At 38.2% G+C, this 15961-nt stretch overlaps 1 protein-coding gene across 7 annotated transcripts in view; it reads left to right on the plus strand.

Annotated features, from left to right (window-relative positions):
- Window positions 1-15961, plus strand: part of LOC131663255 (protein draper-like) — an 859806-nt gene that overhangs the window by 683147 nt on the left and 160698 nt on the right. For 5 of the 7 annotated variants that reach the window (XM_058933564.1, XM_058933569.1, XM_058933555.1 and 2 more), the window contains one exon: window positions 4447-4779. The exons of 1 other annotated variant lie outside the window; for it this stretch is intronic. In XM_058933564.1, the coding sequence (XP_058789547.1) occupies window positions 4447-4779 (333 nt within the window). The remainder of the gene's footprint in view (window positions 1-4446; window positions 4780-15961) is intronic. One more of the 7 variants, XM_058933587.1, reaches the window with a different exon arrangement.

Below are 15961 nucleotides of genomic sequence, written 5' to 3' on the forward strand. Positions count from 1 at the left end.
ATACACTTTTTCTCATGTGCACCGAACCGTTAGGCTGCCACTCAAACGTGATCTCTAACACGGAAGGAATAAAAAGAAACGAGTGTTTTCATATATCTCTTAAACTGTCAGCTTACTATTCCAGAGCAACCTCGAAGAAGAAAAAATTTTCTGAACAATGATCACAATTTGAACCAGCGGATAACACTTTCAGTCTGTAACTGAAACGTGATTTCTAATTTATGATAACTTAAAATTTATCACATTTTTGAATATTCTAAGAAAATCAAGTCTCATGATCCAACTCTAGTAAAGTTATGATAAAAAAAATTGAAAATCGATTAAGTTGAGTATTTTTTACAATGTTTAGCATATGGAGTCATGTAATTTTCAGACAATGTTGGAAATAACATTTCAATTGTCAACTATTGGTTGGTGACATAACCAAAACTAAAGTATGATATACCGTGTGATTATGAGGAAACTGGCCATAGGCCATCCCGTGTTGCCATTTAGTTTATATGGGAAAGCAGGTATAAATTGCAGGGGGTCTTTTCAGGTCACCTACCTGCTTTTCCATGTAAACTAAATGGTAACACGGGATGGCCTATGGCCAGTTTCCTCATAATCGCACGGTAGATATAAAGGTTTTGGACTCTAGGACGGCAAGATACTGGGTTTGTGGGTTGAGTAAGCGGAGGAGTAGCGTCTTGGGGTCGCAGGTTACAGGGCCCGGGGGTTAAGGAAATTGGGGTTAGAGGGTTTGGGGTTATAGGGTCGCAGGTTACAAGGTTCGGGGGTTAAGGAAATTGGGTTCACGGGGTTTGAGGTTATAGCCTCGCAGGTTACAGGGTTCGGGGGTTAAGGAAATTGGGGTCAGAGGGTTTGGGGTTACAGGGTCGCAGGTTACAAGGTTCGGGGGTTAAGGAAATTGGGGTTAGAGGGTTTGGGGTTATAGCCTCGCAGGTTACAGGGTTTAGGGTTGCCTCAGTTTCAAAATCTGACTTCGTATTCGTGATCAGTGACCCCAAAAACACATGTATACATTTTTTCGGTCGAATGAGATCACATAAAATTTTAGGTGTGCCATATTGGATCCGCCATTTTGAATTTTCAAAATCTGTCCTTATATTCTTTAACAGCAACCTCAAAAACCCATATATAGATTTTTTCGATCGAATACGATCACTTATAAATTGGGCTTATAGCCTCACATATGCTACATAGGCTGTTTTAACGTTGTTACAAAACTCCGAATATATTTAACTTCAATCAATGATATCTCGACGAAAAGAAAAGCCATCTTGAATCTGAAAAATGGATTTCAAAGGACAAGAGTGCTTCTTTGTGATGCTTCTACTCGTTTTGGAAAAAAAAATTTATTCAAGATGCTATGTAACCTCAAAAATAGCAAAAAACGGTGTTTTTTGCACTTTTAGGTTAGGATATCTCGCAACTCAGGCGTATAGGCTAAATTCTGAGCTCGGATTCGTTTTCAGCGCACCAAAATACTTCGGGTACACTAGGTCCGGTCTCAGGTTCTGAGATTTGTTGGCCTGTATAATTTAATTTTAAATATATAATACCTAATCATAACAGCATATGTAACTCTCTCTCTCCCTCTCTCTATCTCTCTACCACTAGTTCTCTCACTCTCTCACTTCTTTCTCTCCCTCTCTCTAATTAAAAAAATTAAGCATTTTATTTATTTTAATTTATTTTATTCAAAATTTATATTAATAATTACAAAAACAATATTATTTTATTTTATTTTGTCTTCTTTCTTCTTATGCGTTCCTACTACCTTGAGGGGGCGAGTCGGCTTTCGCGTTGTCGGTTCAGCTGGAATCATAATTATTCTACGCCGAATAGCCTCACTACTCTTGATTTGTGGCTTCTTCGGCACAGTTCTCTGTAAAATATTAAAAATATTAATTAATTTTGTTTAAAATAAACGCATAAAATATATAAATTTTATAATAAATATAAGTGTTTTCTTACCTTAGTAGACAAATCAATTGCCTCATCATGTTGTAAAATGTCGAACGAAGGCATCGATGATGTTGCAGACGCAGACGTAGATGACGCAGACGTAGACGATGCTGACGTAGACGACGATGACAACGTCTCCGATACTGAAGATGATGCATATGAGGGCGACGCTGATGACGATGATTCTGCTGGAACTAATCTTTTTTTTATTTTGTCCGCTAATTCATCCTGCACCGTCTTAGCCAGCTCAGCTTTTCTCTTGCGCTCTAATCGTGAGAATTTTTGTTTTTTTCTCATTATTTCTGCGCGCTTCTGGTGACAGAAAGGCTGCGCCCTCACTCGCTCTTCTACGGTCTTCTCAATATGATAGGCCAATTGTTGTGCGACCAGTCTTTCAGTCATTGATTCTTTGATCCACTGAAAAATGAAAAATCTGTATAAGTACATGTATAGAATTAAATAATAATATTAATATACTTACTTCACGAACAATCGCAATAATCTGGGTGAGTTGGGCAACGTGTTGTGCGTTGCCTGCACACCTAAGCAACTGAAAATAAATAAATAAATAAATATTTAAATATTAAATATTAAATAATATAAAAAAGACCTTACTGCGTTTAAAATAACAATAAGCAGCCGATACAGTAGCTCGCGCGGGATATCATTAGTACTCTATAAATTATAAATAAAAATTATTAAAATTATATATATATACATAAATTATTTTTTATTTTTAAAATGTTTACTTACGGTTTCTAGAAGCTGACAAACACTAACTATATTTTCCATTTTTTTTTTCACCAACAAAAATTTGTTCACAAATATATTTATGAAAAACTAATTTCACAATGTGCTGTGACCAACTCAAAGTTTCTCTTGAGACTGACTCGTAATATTAATAGGTAATATTTTTTCTACACTATGAGTATAAGATAAAGAGGGTTGGTAATAAAACATAGTGCTCTCTTTTTTTCTCTTCCAGAAAGTAGTGGAGAAGCTTGATCACCCTCTAACCAGTTGTGATCTACATTTGTGATAAACATAGTTAACTTAAAATAAGAGGGTAGGTAGTAAGCATAGCTGCGTAGGAGAGAGAGAGAGAGAAAGAGAGAGAGCGCACGTTTACTACTACTATAGTAGCGCATCCCTATCAGGCCAGAACTATAGACAGCATGCGCTCCCCTCCTCCTCCGCACGCTCAGGCCCTATACCAAATGTATGCATGTGTAGCTAATATACACAATATGCATCCTCTAAGATATATGTGGCATTGGCTCTAGTGGTAGAACGCTAGCCTGCCAACCCAGAGGACTCCGGTTCGATTCTCCGGTCTGTCTCTTCATTTTTTTCAAAAAATCGTGGCTATTTTCTATTCGTTTCATTCTCAATGTAGCAAGTAAATTGTCAATAATATATATTTATAACTTTAAAAAAAAAACATTTAAATTTAATTATACTGAAAGCACTAGGTATAGGGTCCCTAGGGACTAGGAGCCCTAGGGACTAGGAGCCCTAGAAACCTTCCTCAAAAAATTATAAACAATTATTAATATTAATAACAATTAACATGGAAGGGTTAGGCCAGGGAATCAAAGGGTTAAACCAGCGACCCCCCCACGAATATTATTAACAATAATAATTATTATTAATATGAAATGGTTAAGCCAGGGGGCCAAAGGGTTAAGCTCGGTGGGGCCAAAGGGTTACAGACCCCCCGCAGGTGTGCTGGAACATACATTGCTATACTACTGCTGCTGACAGGAACTGTTGCTGGAACTGCAAGCACGTTGACGGCAGGCTGAGATGAAATCCTTAATGCCTTGGGCGTCACTGGAAAATTTCTCCTGGCCGCAATCTGTTCAGCGTTATCTCGATTCTTTGTTTCTCCTTGCTAGATGATTCAGGTTCTTATAGCGCGCGCGCTCTCGGCCGTCACGGTCGATCTTTTCCTCTCAAGATCTCGGCTCGAACTTCCTTCGCAACCGCGCGCGTGCCTACTCGAGTAACCCCGGCAGCTTTGCTTTTGCGAACGGATCGTCGCAGGTCACTCACGCTCGCTCACTCGTTACACGCGTCGCAACTATTCCTCTCTCTTTTCTTTGTTGCAGCCGCTCTCACTCCCGATAGGCTCCCAATGAAGATGCTCAACACAGGTATTGGTCCTGAAATAAAGCGTTGCGAGCATCGGTATCGGTTCTTGATTTCCACTACGCTCGCCAGGGCCATAGCGAAAGAGCGAGCCGTGAGAGAGACAGAGAGAACAAGCCGGATAGGGCCGACCATTCCGGCCAGGGCTCTGTCACAAATGTAAATATAAGCTCTTATGCAATATATGAATTAATGATAAAATCATAAAACAATTTTCTGAACTAAATTATGCGTGCGAATTTGCTATCAACCTTAATTTTAAAAGCTTTATTAAATCAAAATTTGAACAAACGTATAGTACATGTATTTTTATTATTTTCACAGACAATTTAACATGCAATCATATAACAGGGCAATTTTATTGCCCTCCAGGTTATGAAGGTACTACATGTGAACATACTTGTTCACCAGATTATTTTGGTCAAGATTGCATTCATCAGTGTGACTGTAAAAATGGCGCCGAATGCCATCATGTAAGCGGAACGTGCCAGTGTTTACCCGGTTGGCAAGGTGAACAATGTCAAAGTCGCTGTTCCAATGGCACATATGGAGCGAATTGCACTCAGCGCTGTAAATGTCAAAATGATGGTAGGTGCAGAGCTAATGATGGACATTGCAGATGTGTACCTGGATGGACGGGTAAACGTTGTACTGAAAGTAAGTTATTGCTTATGGTTATCTTAAAAGGTTATAGCAGTATACACTCCCGCTCAATAATCTTTGCCCACCTAAGAACAAAACGACTATAACTTTGAAACTCCATATCTCGGCTGAAAATACACCTACAGAGCTCTGCGGGGGCTCATTTGAAAGGGTTTTTCGAGCACTTTTCAATGGTGTATATTAAAATCATGCTTAGATATTTCCCTTGCAGATAGGACAGCGAATATCAAAACAAAAATTACGAAATTTTTGCTTTTTCTTTAACCGCTTGCCATTTCGAGAAAAAAAATCGTAGAAAAATTCTAAACATAGCATTTTTTAGCTCTTTTTCTGCACTATCCAAAACACTCATTTAAAAATAATTTTCGTCTAAATTCAGCGATTATATGAGCATTTCATTCAAAAACAGCATCTATATTCATTGCTCTGTATCTCGGAAAATTCGAATTGTAGAAAAAAATTTTCTTGAAAGAAAATGCTTTATTTTGTAAGTAGAATACGTGAACGAAATTTCATAATCATATGAAAACATTTTTTTTTCAGTCGTAATATCAAGTAATCTAATTTTTTCAATATTTCACTTTGGAATAATAAAACAGATCATTTATACGCGAAGCTATTCTATTAATTGTAGACAAATTTTAATTGTATGCAAATCTCGATCAACGAAAAATCTGAGTAGAAAAATTAATCTAATCTACCAAAACTGACATAACTAATGATTAGTAAAAAAAATTTTTTTTTAATGTTGTTCTAATCATCTAAAAAATTGTTTACCATAGTAACATATTATTGAAGTATGGCTCCGAGAGATTTTAGTAAACGTTATCAAGTTATTGGATTTCATATAAATGGTAAAAGCAATCGTTTCCGCGGTCTACCAGAGCGCTTCTTGTCTTCAACACTGCCGCTACTTTTAAATTTATTTACATTGTAGTCTACGGTTCGACGAGGAATATTGAGAATACTAGCAATCTGACGATTGCTTTTACCATTTATGTGAAATCCAATAACTTGATAACGTTTACTAAAATCTCTCGGTGCCATACTTCAATAATATGTTACTATGGTAAACAATTTTTTAGAAGATTAGAACAACATTAAAAAAAAATTTTTGTCACTAATCATTAGTTATGTTAGTTTTGGTAGATTAGATTAATTTTTCTACTTAGATTTTTCGTTGATCGAGATTTGCATACAATTAAAATTTGTCTACAATTAATAGAATAGCTTCGAGTATAAATGATCTGTTTTATTATTCCAAAGTGAAATATTGAAAAAATTAGCCTACTTGATATTACGACTGAAAAAAAAATGTTTTCATATGATTATGAAATTTCGTTCACGTATTCTACTTACAAAATAGAGCATTTTCTTCCAAGAAAATTTTTTTCTACAATTCGAATTTTCCGAGATACAGAGCAATGAATATAGATGCTGTTTTTGAATGAAATGCTCATATAATCGCTGAATTTAGACGAAAATTATTTTTAAATGAGTGTTTTGGATAGTGTAGAAAAAGAGCTAAAAAATGCTATGTTTAGAATTTTTCTACGATTTTTTTTCTCGAAATGGCAAGCGGTTAAAGAAAAAGCAAAAATTTCGTAATTTTTGTTTTGATATTCGCCGTCCTATCTGCAAGGGAAATATCTAAGCATAATTTTAATATACACCATTGAAAAGTGCTCGAAAAACCCTTTTAAATGAGCCCCCGCAAAGATCTGTAGGTGTATTTCCAGCCGAGATATGGAGTTTCAAAGTTATAGTCGTTTTGTTCTTAGGTGGGCAAAGATTATTGGGCGGGAGTGTATATTTGATTTATTGTTTTATTTTTTATATTTGTGGAAATTTATGAGGTTGACTTGGAAGACAATTAAATAAAATCAACTGACAATTGAAATTTGAGTAGATATATGTCTTCTAAGTTACTTATTCTAATAAGATATCATTGATTTTAAATCACCGATACAGCATTTTTTAAAGTTTCAAATGTAATTATTGTATATAAACGCTTTTATTTTTATTTGGGCAGCATTTTTGTTTTCTTTTTGCACTAAGAAATTTCCAAAAATATCTTATCCTCGTTGTATGTTTTGACATAAATATCAAATTTGACATCGTACTCCAAATTTATACTCGGAAAAAATTTTGCGAAAGTAACAGATTTAAATATAAAATTTTTTTATTAATATTTGAAAAAAAAATAAAAAAAATTGATCAGTAAAACTCAATAAGTATATCATAAGTGTCAAAGGAAACTACAACGTGTGGTTAAATACTATTTTGCTTACGCAAGTGTTTATGTTTGACTTTTTCCAGGAACTTAAGTAGACTGTATATTTTCGGATAAAAAGAGTCTATATCTATCAAATAAGTTTGAGCTATGTTTGCGAATACATTTTCTAGTTTATAATATTGTTTTCTTACTAATTATTATGTGAAAGTGTATAATATAAATGAATTCCAAATATTGAGTGATCCAACGTGTGTCGAAAAAAGATTGTGTTAAAAAAGTTGAATCGTGGTAAATCACAAAGAAAATAGAAAATGTTTTCGTTTACTATGTATAGGTGACTCAAAAAATCTTTTCAAGATGTACCTACTAAAGTTAAAATTAAAAAAACTAATTGGATTAGACATCTTATACTCAAGTCCTTATATGATATATAGCTCGTGCCAGAAAAAGTAGCACAAATTCAAAGATTTCGAAGATATGAAAAAAAAATCAAAGATTACCAAATTATTCACTTTTCAATCAATTTATCAGTACACGATCACAATCTGAGAAAGCATGCTTGCGTTATTTGTGCAAATTATTAATATATATTAATAAATTATTAATGAATAAATTATTAGTAAACTCTATCCTACTATCCGCCTATCAGTTGTCGAATTCATTTTTCAATGGAGTCTGTCATCCAGTATTTTTCTCATTCCGTCATAATAACCGCGCTTTCAATTTCTGCGGTATTTACTCGTCCAATGTTTACGCTCTTTTTATAAATTCTTTTGCGGTCCTTGGCTAGAAGATCTATAGGGATCACGCGTGTGATAACCAAACAAGACTGCCTCTTACGAGACAATTTTCATCTGAGTGGATCGTTACATTAAAAGTCGGCATTTTTCCGAATATGGGGCCAGAAAGTTAGATTTACATCAGTTAACCCTTAGCTGCTTCACCGCTTCCCTGGTCTCCATCGGTACCGTACCAACTTTCTTCGGTATGATTGTTGGTATTCTCTGTCTCGTTAGTAACAGTAGTTCTGTCTTGACTAACGCAAAGCTTAATCCATGCTATCCTATTCATCTACCATTCTTTATCATGGCCATGTTTAACGCCAGTTGTGCTAGCTCTAGAATCTGAGCAATTTTTATTAATGCTACATTGTTTGAATAGATAACTTGTAAAAATATACTCACTGATATCTCCAATCCGTCATAGACTACCTTCCACAAGTCCGGTTCCACTATGAATCTCTGCGTCATCTTCGCGGTTATCTGTCTATTTACCTGTCCTTCTATTATCTCTTACGTTATATTTCTGTCTCTAAATTAATCTTTCATCATGCGTTCCAAATAAGAAGCATGAAGTTCTGTAAGACTTCTTTGATATCCCTCATATGGCCGAATTAAAGGTATTTCTACCTGAATGCTCAGCGTCGCTAGAACTGAGAAAACCATGCTAATTATCCGTTATTTCCCCGTCAGCCGTTATAACGTCCATCAGACGTGGTCTCAATAACAATTCAAATACTTTACCTGCGGTATCCAATAAGCTCAGATGTTTGTAGGAAGACAGCAGCTTCTTACTCTTATACAGAACAACCAAGCGGGCCGTCTTCCAGCGTTTATCAAAGTGTTCCGATGTTAAGCTCGCGTTATATATCTCCAGGAGAATTCCCATCCATCCTAGAGTTTTTTCAGATTTCAACGAAGATGTAACTGTTGAGAGCTCCTACTTGATGAACATCGGAATGGTTTATTCACGGTATTCTCCGCTCTCCTCCCGTTTCCAAATAGTTTAGCAAAAGGCTATCGACTATCCTCGTCATCATTGTCTTGTCATTCAGTTGTAGTAGACCAAAGGCTTCCAGCCTTTGAGATATTGATTTATTACCCCCGGCGTCCTGATCCATATAAACGAATAATTGCATCCAACACTGTGACGAGGAGAACCAAGAGGACAGAGGACGACTGCCTTGTTCCAGCATATGCTCGGGACGCTACCCGGAGAAGCCGGCAGAAATTGCCCAGCGACGGCCAGCAACGTCGTGCGCAGGGCGCAGCCAGGCCTCTCGTTCCCGCATTGAAGGTCAAGTCTCGGAAGTTAATTTCTCTCTCTTTCTCTCTCTCTCTCTTCAGCGGTACGGCACAGTGAGTAATTGTAACCGTCAGGTAGGTAACAAGGCATGCACACGCCAGCTAGCTATTCTAATTACGGTGCGCGTCATAAATTGTTCAAATAGAAAATCGTCCAGGCGAATTTCTCTTTTAGTTGAGTAGGCTAAGACGGTTCGTCGTCAAGGTGGTCATCTGTCGGGCGACATGTGCTGTATATAGGTTAGATTTATAAGCGCGATTAGTTAGTTAACTTATTCTTTGTTCTCTATTGTTCTATAATATTAAGACGTGTTACCAACATCGTTGTGTTCGTTAAGCTAGAGTTTGTAAAAGTTGATTATAAGAGGTTCGTATTATAATGCGGTTTATTCTTTTTCAGTTATTCACGTATGATTTTAAAATTTAAGTGTAAATTGACTTTGATTTGATTTGAATTAGACTTGTTTAAATGCGAATTTTTGTTGTGTGTATAATTCCCTAACCACTTTCATTTCTTTGTCTTTCCCCCCTTTCCGCCTCGATTGCTAAAAGCGAGTGCGCCTCACTTGCTCACCTTGAAAACTGATAACGAACGAGCTTTCGCTACAACACTATTATTTTCTATCCTTTATTTTGTTTGTCAATGTTTTCCGTGTCTGTCTGTAAGTTGTCAAATGATCCTCCGCGTAATTATTTCATCTTTTTCGTCTGTAGTACATCTTTCGTCGGTAACTAGATGCATTTTCTCCGCCGCTAATCGATCTATTCTGTCCACTGGTACGTCACTCGCTTATCTGGTGCACGTTCGTTTCGAAGCATTGAAATCTCGCACAGGTGCCTGATCAGTAGTATAGTCTTGTTCATTAATTATTTTGTTCCCCATTCATCTGATGGGATGGCTTCGGAAGGAGTAGGTGTTAGGATTATAGCACCATCTTCGAAAATCGTTTCCTGTTCTCTATTTTTATATTCCACTGCTGTTGTTTTACCGGTATTATTCGTTCCGCGGCCGCACGATCCTTTATTTTAAAGACGATATACTGATGATCGCCGGCTGGATAGTTCACGACCATCCGACATTCTCTTATCTGTATCAGAAGCTTTTTCATTACGATAGTCACGTCTGGTATTAAGTAACTAAAATCGGGACTTCCGTATGTCGACGTCCATCTAAGATTTAACTTCAGCCTTACGGCAACCTCCAACATCAGTCTTTCACTTTTATCTGTCGATGTAATTTTCCACTCGATCACTCTGAAGTTAAAGTCTCTCGTTACTACAAGGTCTTGCGGTAGGTTCCTCAGCACGTTTTCAAGTCGTTCTATTTCGAACTCAAAATCTCCGGCTGTGGAGGTTAAGGTTATATAGACACCGATGTTAGCAACAGTGCCTATCTTTATTCAGACGTAGTCGTCCCCTGCCCCCGATCTGAAGACTCACGATCCACTATTATCCCTAACTTAGATATATAGATGCTGAATATAATTAAAATTAAGTAAATTTCCAGCTTTCACTATTTCGTTTCTTTCCATTATTATAATATTTTATCATTTAACATAATTTAGATAGCCTACGTACTTGAAATATTTCAGAACCATGTCCGTGTCGTCAAGTTCCTGTATTGTTCACTGAATATTAGTACATTTGCATTACGTTCCATCACGATTTCCTATCGGACAATATCCTAGTGGACCGAATAAACAGACTATAAACAGAAGCGACAGTACATAGAACAATGAAGCTGAACAAAGCACTCTATGATAATTCAATGACTCCCAGAGGATACAGAAAAAACAAAAAGAAGACCTACTGGTGGGCTGAACAGATAGATACTTTACAGAAATAATGTATAAAACGCAGGAGGTAATTATACCAGGCTCGCGAAAGGGGCAGATTTAACGTTGAAATCCTTTCTGCAGAAACAAAACAGCGTGGAAGACTTTGACAAAAACTATCGAAGCAAGTAAAGACTTCTATTGAAAGCATACTATGCGAAGAAGAGAACCGAGATCCAAGGGGAATGGAATAATAACTATAAAGCTGGAAACTGTGGCTCCTCAGGATCAAAAGGACGACAGCACCATATGATGAATTATCGAGGAACTCTTCCCGATACACCCATGGAGGAAGGGTCACGAGGACAGTAGTGAAAAATTGGTTTTAGAGTTTGTGACAAAATTTTCCCCTTTTGTCACCAATTCTTTTGCGGGGTAAGTGAAGCACTTTCGCTCAAGGTAATTGAGGGAGGAAAGAGAGGGGAGGTCAATAAATAAATTATGCAATGACAAAAATCATATTAAACTTAACCCATTATTATTAATAATTATTCACACTAACATACGCGCGCATAACATAATCTAAATTATTGACCAACTAACTACAAAATAGAACAGTAAACTACTTAAAATAACCACAAATAAATATTTCGCATTCCATCCTAATACCAAATCGCGCACTTAACCTATTACACACTTACTTAAAAATTACGCGAACCTATACCGGATGAATTGCCCGACACGTGGGCGCCTGGACAATTCGCCGGTCGCAATTGACACTACTACGAATTAAACTTAAGCGCGAACCTTTAGATGGCCGGCACGTGAATGCCTGGCTATCTTATTCAACGCGTACCAGTTGTCGCATCACCAGAGAGAGAGAGAGAGAGTGTAGAGAGAAAGAAGAAAAGAAGGCTTGACCTTTTATCCACTGCTCCTCGCAACGTCGTGAATTTCGAGCGATGTGCTGCTGCAAGAAGTACCGGTCGTCGCTGCTGGTCAGATTGTTGCTAGATGCTGGCTGTTGTCGCTGGCCAAGTATCTGCAGGCTACGTTGGCTCTCCTTGCAGGTGGGGCTGGCTGTAGTCGCAGACAAAGCTGTTGCCGGTAGAGTTGGCTTTCCTTTCAGCATCCCAAACTACACTCCCTGCACTCTCACAGGACTAGACTTGGACTCACGCACGCACTTTTTCTTGCGCTCGTCTCGCGGCCGCTCAGCGGCGCTCGCTCTTCTCCCTACCTTGACCTATTAGTTAGGCGGCACGCGACGTGTCGCTTATCGGTTACACGTCGCGCGCCTGCCTATCCCTGCATAGGCCTAATGCTCTCTAGTAGGTAAACTAGAGGGGCATCAACTCAGAGGGGTACTAGCTCACTGAGTTGAAGCGTGTGAGTTGAGGTGTGTGCATATTCACCTCATCCCCCCCCCCCCTCCCGATCGGCCCGTGCACTGTCGATTCACCCCCCCCCCTCCTACTGAGTTATACCGATGCGTTCTACGCACTCCCCCTCCCCTACTGAGTTGATCTGATGTGGCGTATACCGGTGCGTTCTACGCACTCCCCCCTCCCCTACTGAGTTGATCTGATGTGGCGTATACCGGTGCGTTCTACGCACTCCCCCTCCCCTACTGAGTTGATCTGATGTGGCGTATACCGGTGCGTTCTACGCACTCCCCCCTCCCCTACTGAGTTGATCTGATGTGGCGTATACCGGTGCGTTCTACGCACTCCCCCTCCCCTACTGAGTTGATCTGATGTGGCTTGATCTGATGTGGCGTGCGTTCTCTGCATTTCCCCCTCTCCCACTGATTTGATTCCTATGCACTACGCGCGTGTTCTGTGTTACGCGTTTTGATTGTTTTATTGTGTGTGTGTGTGTGTGTGTGTGTGTGTGTGTGTGTGTGTGCGCGCGTGTGCGCGCGTGTGTTAAAAATTTTTAGATTTATCTGAAAAAAAAACGGACGGATCGGGGGATCGAACGCGCGTCCTCCGGATCCGCAGGCCGATGCTCTACCGCTAGAGCTACAGCCACTGTTACCACGGGCAATACCGTATTGTGTATACTGGCTACACACGCGATTGATATGTGGGGGGGGGGGGCGGCGGCGCCGGCGGCTGCTGCTGCTGCTGCTGGGGAGGGCCCAAGCGCTAATACATACAAATGATAATAAATTTTAATAAATATTTATTATAATTGGTATATAACGAATAATAATTTTTTATGTTCGATGTGTGCGCGCGGGCGCGCGTGTGTGCGTGCATGCGTGTCTCATCTACCGAAGATGGTTTAATAGAAAAAAACGTGCAAGTACCTGCTTACTTTCTTTTATTTGTAGACTTCGTGGTTGTAAGCTACTATAAATAGCACAGTGTAAGAATTATCGAATCTTTCATCAACCAGCATTCCAATAAAATGGATCGCTACTCTAAAGTAAAGTACTCTCGTCTTCCACAGGAAGACCCGGACGAAAAGAAGAACAAAGAATCATCGACATGGAAACAAAGTATTTCCAAATTTTCGAGCAATACTAAAAATTTTCCTGGACAAAAAGGCTATCAGCAGTTCAATAACGAAAAGAAGAAATAATCATATTTATACATGTTATCATTGTACACCACCTCAACTAATAAATAAACATTTTTTTGTCTAAATTCTATGTTGTATAAATTTTTTTTTGTTGATAAAAAAATACAAAATTTATTATAAAAAAGATGAACTGCTGCTGCTGCTGCTGCTGCTGCTGTCATCGTCAGAGTCAGCGAAGAATTTCGCTTTTTTTTTTGTTGGATGGTTTAATAAAAAATAAAAGAATATTTTTTTGTATCAATTGAAACAAAATTTTTTTATTGATAAAAAATATATCTTATTCTACATGTTCTTAAAAAAAAAATACATATTATTCTACAAAGTATTTACTTAAAAACAAAATCACTATAGAAATCCTTCAACGACTTCATCGCTCTCTTCCCAATCCATACAACAGCCATCAATATAAAACTTTTTCATTATTTTAACGTTTTGATGTGCACATGTCGTTACGTATTTGCCGTTATGATTAGGGCACACGGTAACTGATTTTAATTTTTCGAAAGGCGAATAGCCCCAATCATTCAAATCGAAAACTTTGAGGCCATATCGTTCTAACCACTCTTTTTTCAAATCTCCAGAAACGAAAATTTTTGTGGCATCTTTGAGTGTATCCGTGATGATGAATTTATGCTCTTCGTATTTATAATCGCCAGAGTTCCATGTTAATCCATGATAGTAGAGTTCTAACCAGAGATTTTCTCGCTTATATTTCTCCGTTAGCCTTCGCCATGGAAAGGGAGGTTTGAACAAGCGTACGAGCGGTTCTTCGTTGTAGTTTAGTGGGAGTATCGCTAACTCTTTCACGGCATAAGTTTTGCCAGGCATCATGAAGCCTTGCATATCCACTACGTACTCCATTGCGATAGAAAGCTACTACTGAGCTGCTTAAGGAAAGAGTCAATTCTTTAATACCCCCCCCCCCCCCCTCCTAAATAAGTTTCTTCACATCTCCATTTATCGGATTATACTGAACGATGCGATCGTGTAGAATAAGACAATACGCTGTAGTTCCTTCGGGAATATTTTCTCTGGTTTCGAACTCCAAGCGCACATCTACTGGAGCAGTCTTTAATGATTCGTTTTGTTTCGAACAGTCAATCACTACGAGTGGCATGTAATTTTTATATTCGAGTTTTTTGAGCATCGGTTCGGCATCCTTACCGTAGTATACGTTTTGAAAATTGGCATACATATCGTACAACATTGCGTACTGGTTCTTACTGAAATCAATGTTGAGATTACCGTATGGATAGCACTGAGAGTTGAGGTACAGTTTTACATTTCTGATGTTACAATGATCAAATATACTAGCGTTAGAGTTTGGTTCATTTTTTCGATTGATTTGGAAGGCTAAGATGACGTAGCGTGGTTTCTCCAACTGATTTGTCGTTTTAACTGTCCAGACGTGATTTGTGTTTGCAGGCAGCGCTGGATATTCGTACAGTTCCCAACTACGAAAACTCATTGAAATACTTCGTTCGCTTTTTAGAAAGTCGAGTAGACGTATTTTCTTTGCATTCGATGCAGTCACATAGGGCATAAGCCATTCGAGACGTGTTACATTAATCTTGAATTCTTCGTAAGCTTCAACGTTGGCCACGGTCTTCTTCGTTTGATAAACTGCATTTAAATCAGTACTCGATCTTACGAGAATTAATTCATGTTTCATATTCACTAGCACTTTGCGATAGTCCTCAGCGAATCCAAGTATGAAGCTCAGAGGAATCAAAATGTCAAAGTCGCCATTCGCATTAGTTATTTTACGGTCCTCTTGTTCTAAGGTATTTATCCATCCGGCATTTTCCGCAATCAAGGTTTGACTTGGAGTGAGAGATAACCAGTTCTTCATAACGGTTGTGAGACCAACGTTCTTACATTTATCTATTTCTATAGCATTCAGCTCATACCTAATTTCTTCAAACATGTGACAAATGGCATTATTAACAAAATCAGTATTCGTTAACAAAGTGTTATTGTTGCTGCGTAATCGTCCACAAATGTGTAACGAGCTGCGAGATGGTAAAAGGCACAAGTCTTGATGTTGAATTGATATACGAATCTCGTCACTATTTTTGAACGATGAATTGGTGTAAGGTTGATGAGCGTGGATCTCGTAATGAGCCAAAGATTCATCGAAGACGACAGGTGACTGTATTTCGAGAATGTTCTCCATTGTTTCGTTGAAAGCAGCAGCAAAAAGAAAATATTAGGCAATTTATTTTCCACCTGGAACTACTCTTAACCCAAGACTTTTTAGGAACTTTATGCTTTGACGTGTTAAAGCTTTCGCTTTCCGATGACGATTGATGACTGGAGTTCGTCGTGTTGACGTTTTCAATTTCAGTCGACGACTGATGATGGGTTTGCATTTTTCAATGCTTATATAGTCCCTACCACTCTTTGAATCGTAAACAATTCCCATTATACGCTTTTGAGGTGTAATCTGATGGTTATGACTTCACCGCGAAAATTAATTAAATTTCCGTCTT

The sequence above is a fragment of the Phymastichus coffea genome, unplaced genomic scaffold (assembly GCF_024137745.1).
Source record: "Phymastichus coffea isolate CEN01 unplaced genomic scaffold, Cenicafe_Pcof_1.1 PCOF00002, whole genome shotgun sequence".
NCBI lineage: Eukaryota > Metazoa > Arthropoda > Insecta > Hymenoptera > Eulophidae > Phymastichus > Phymastichus coffea.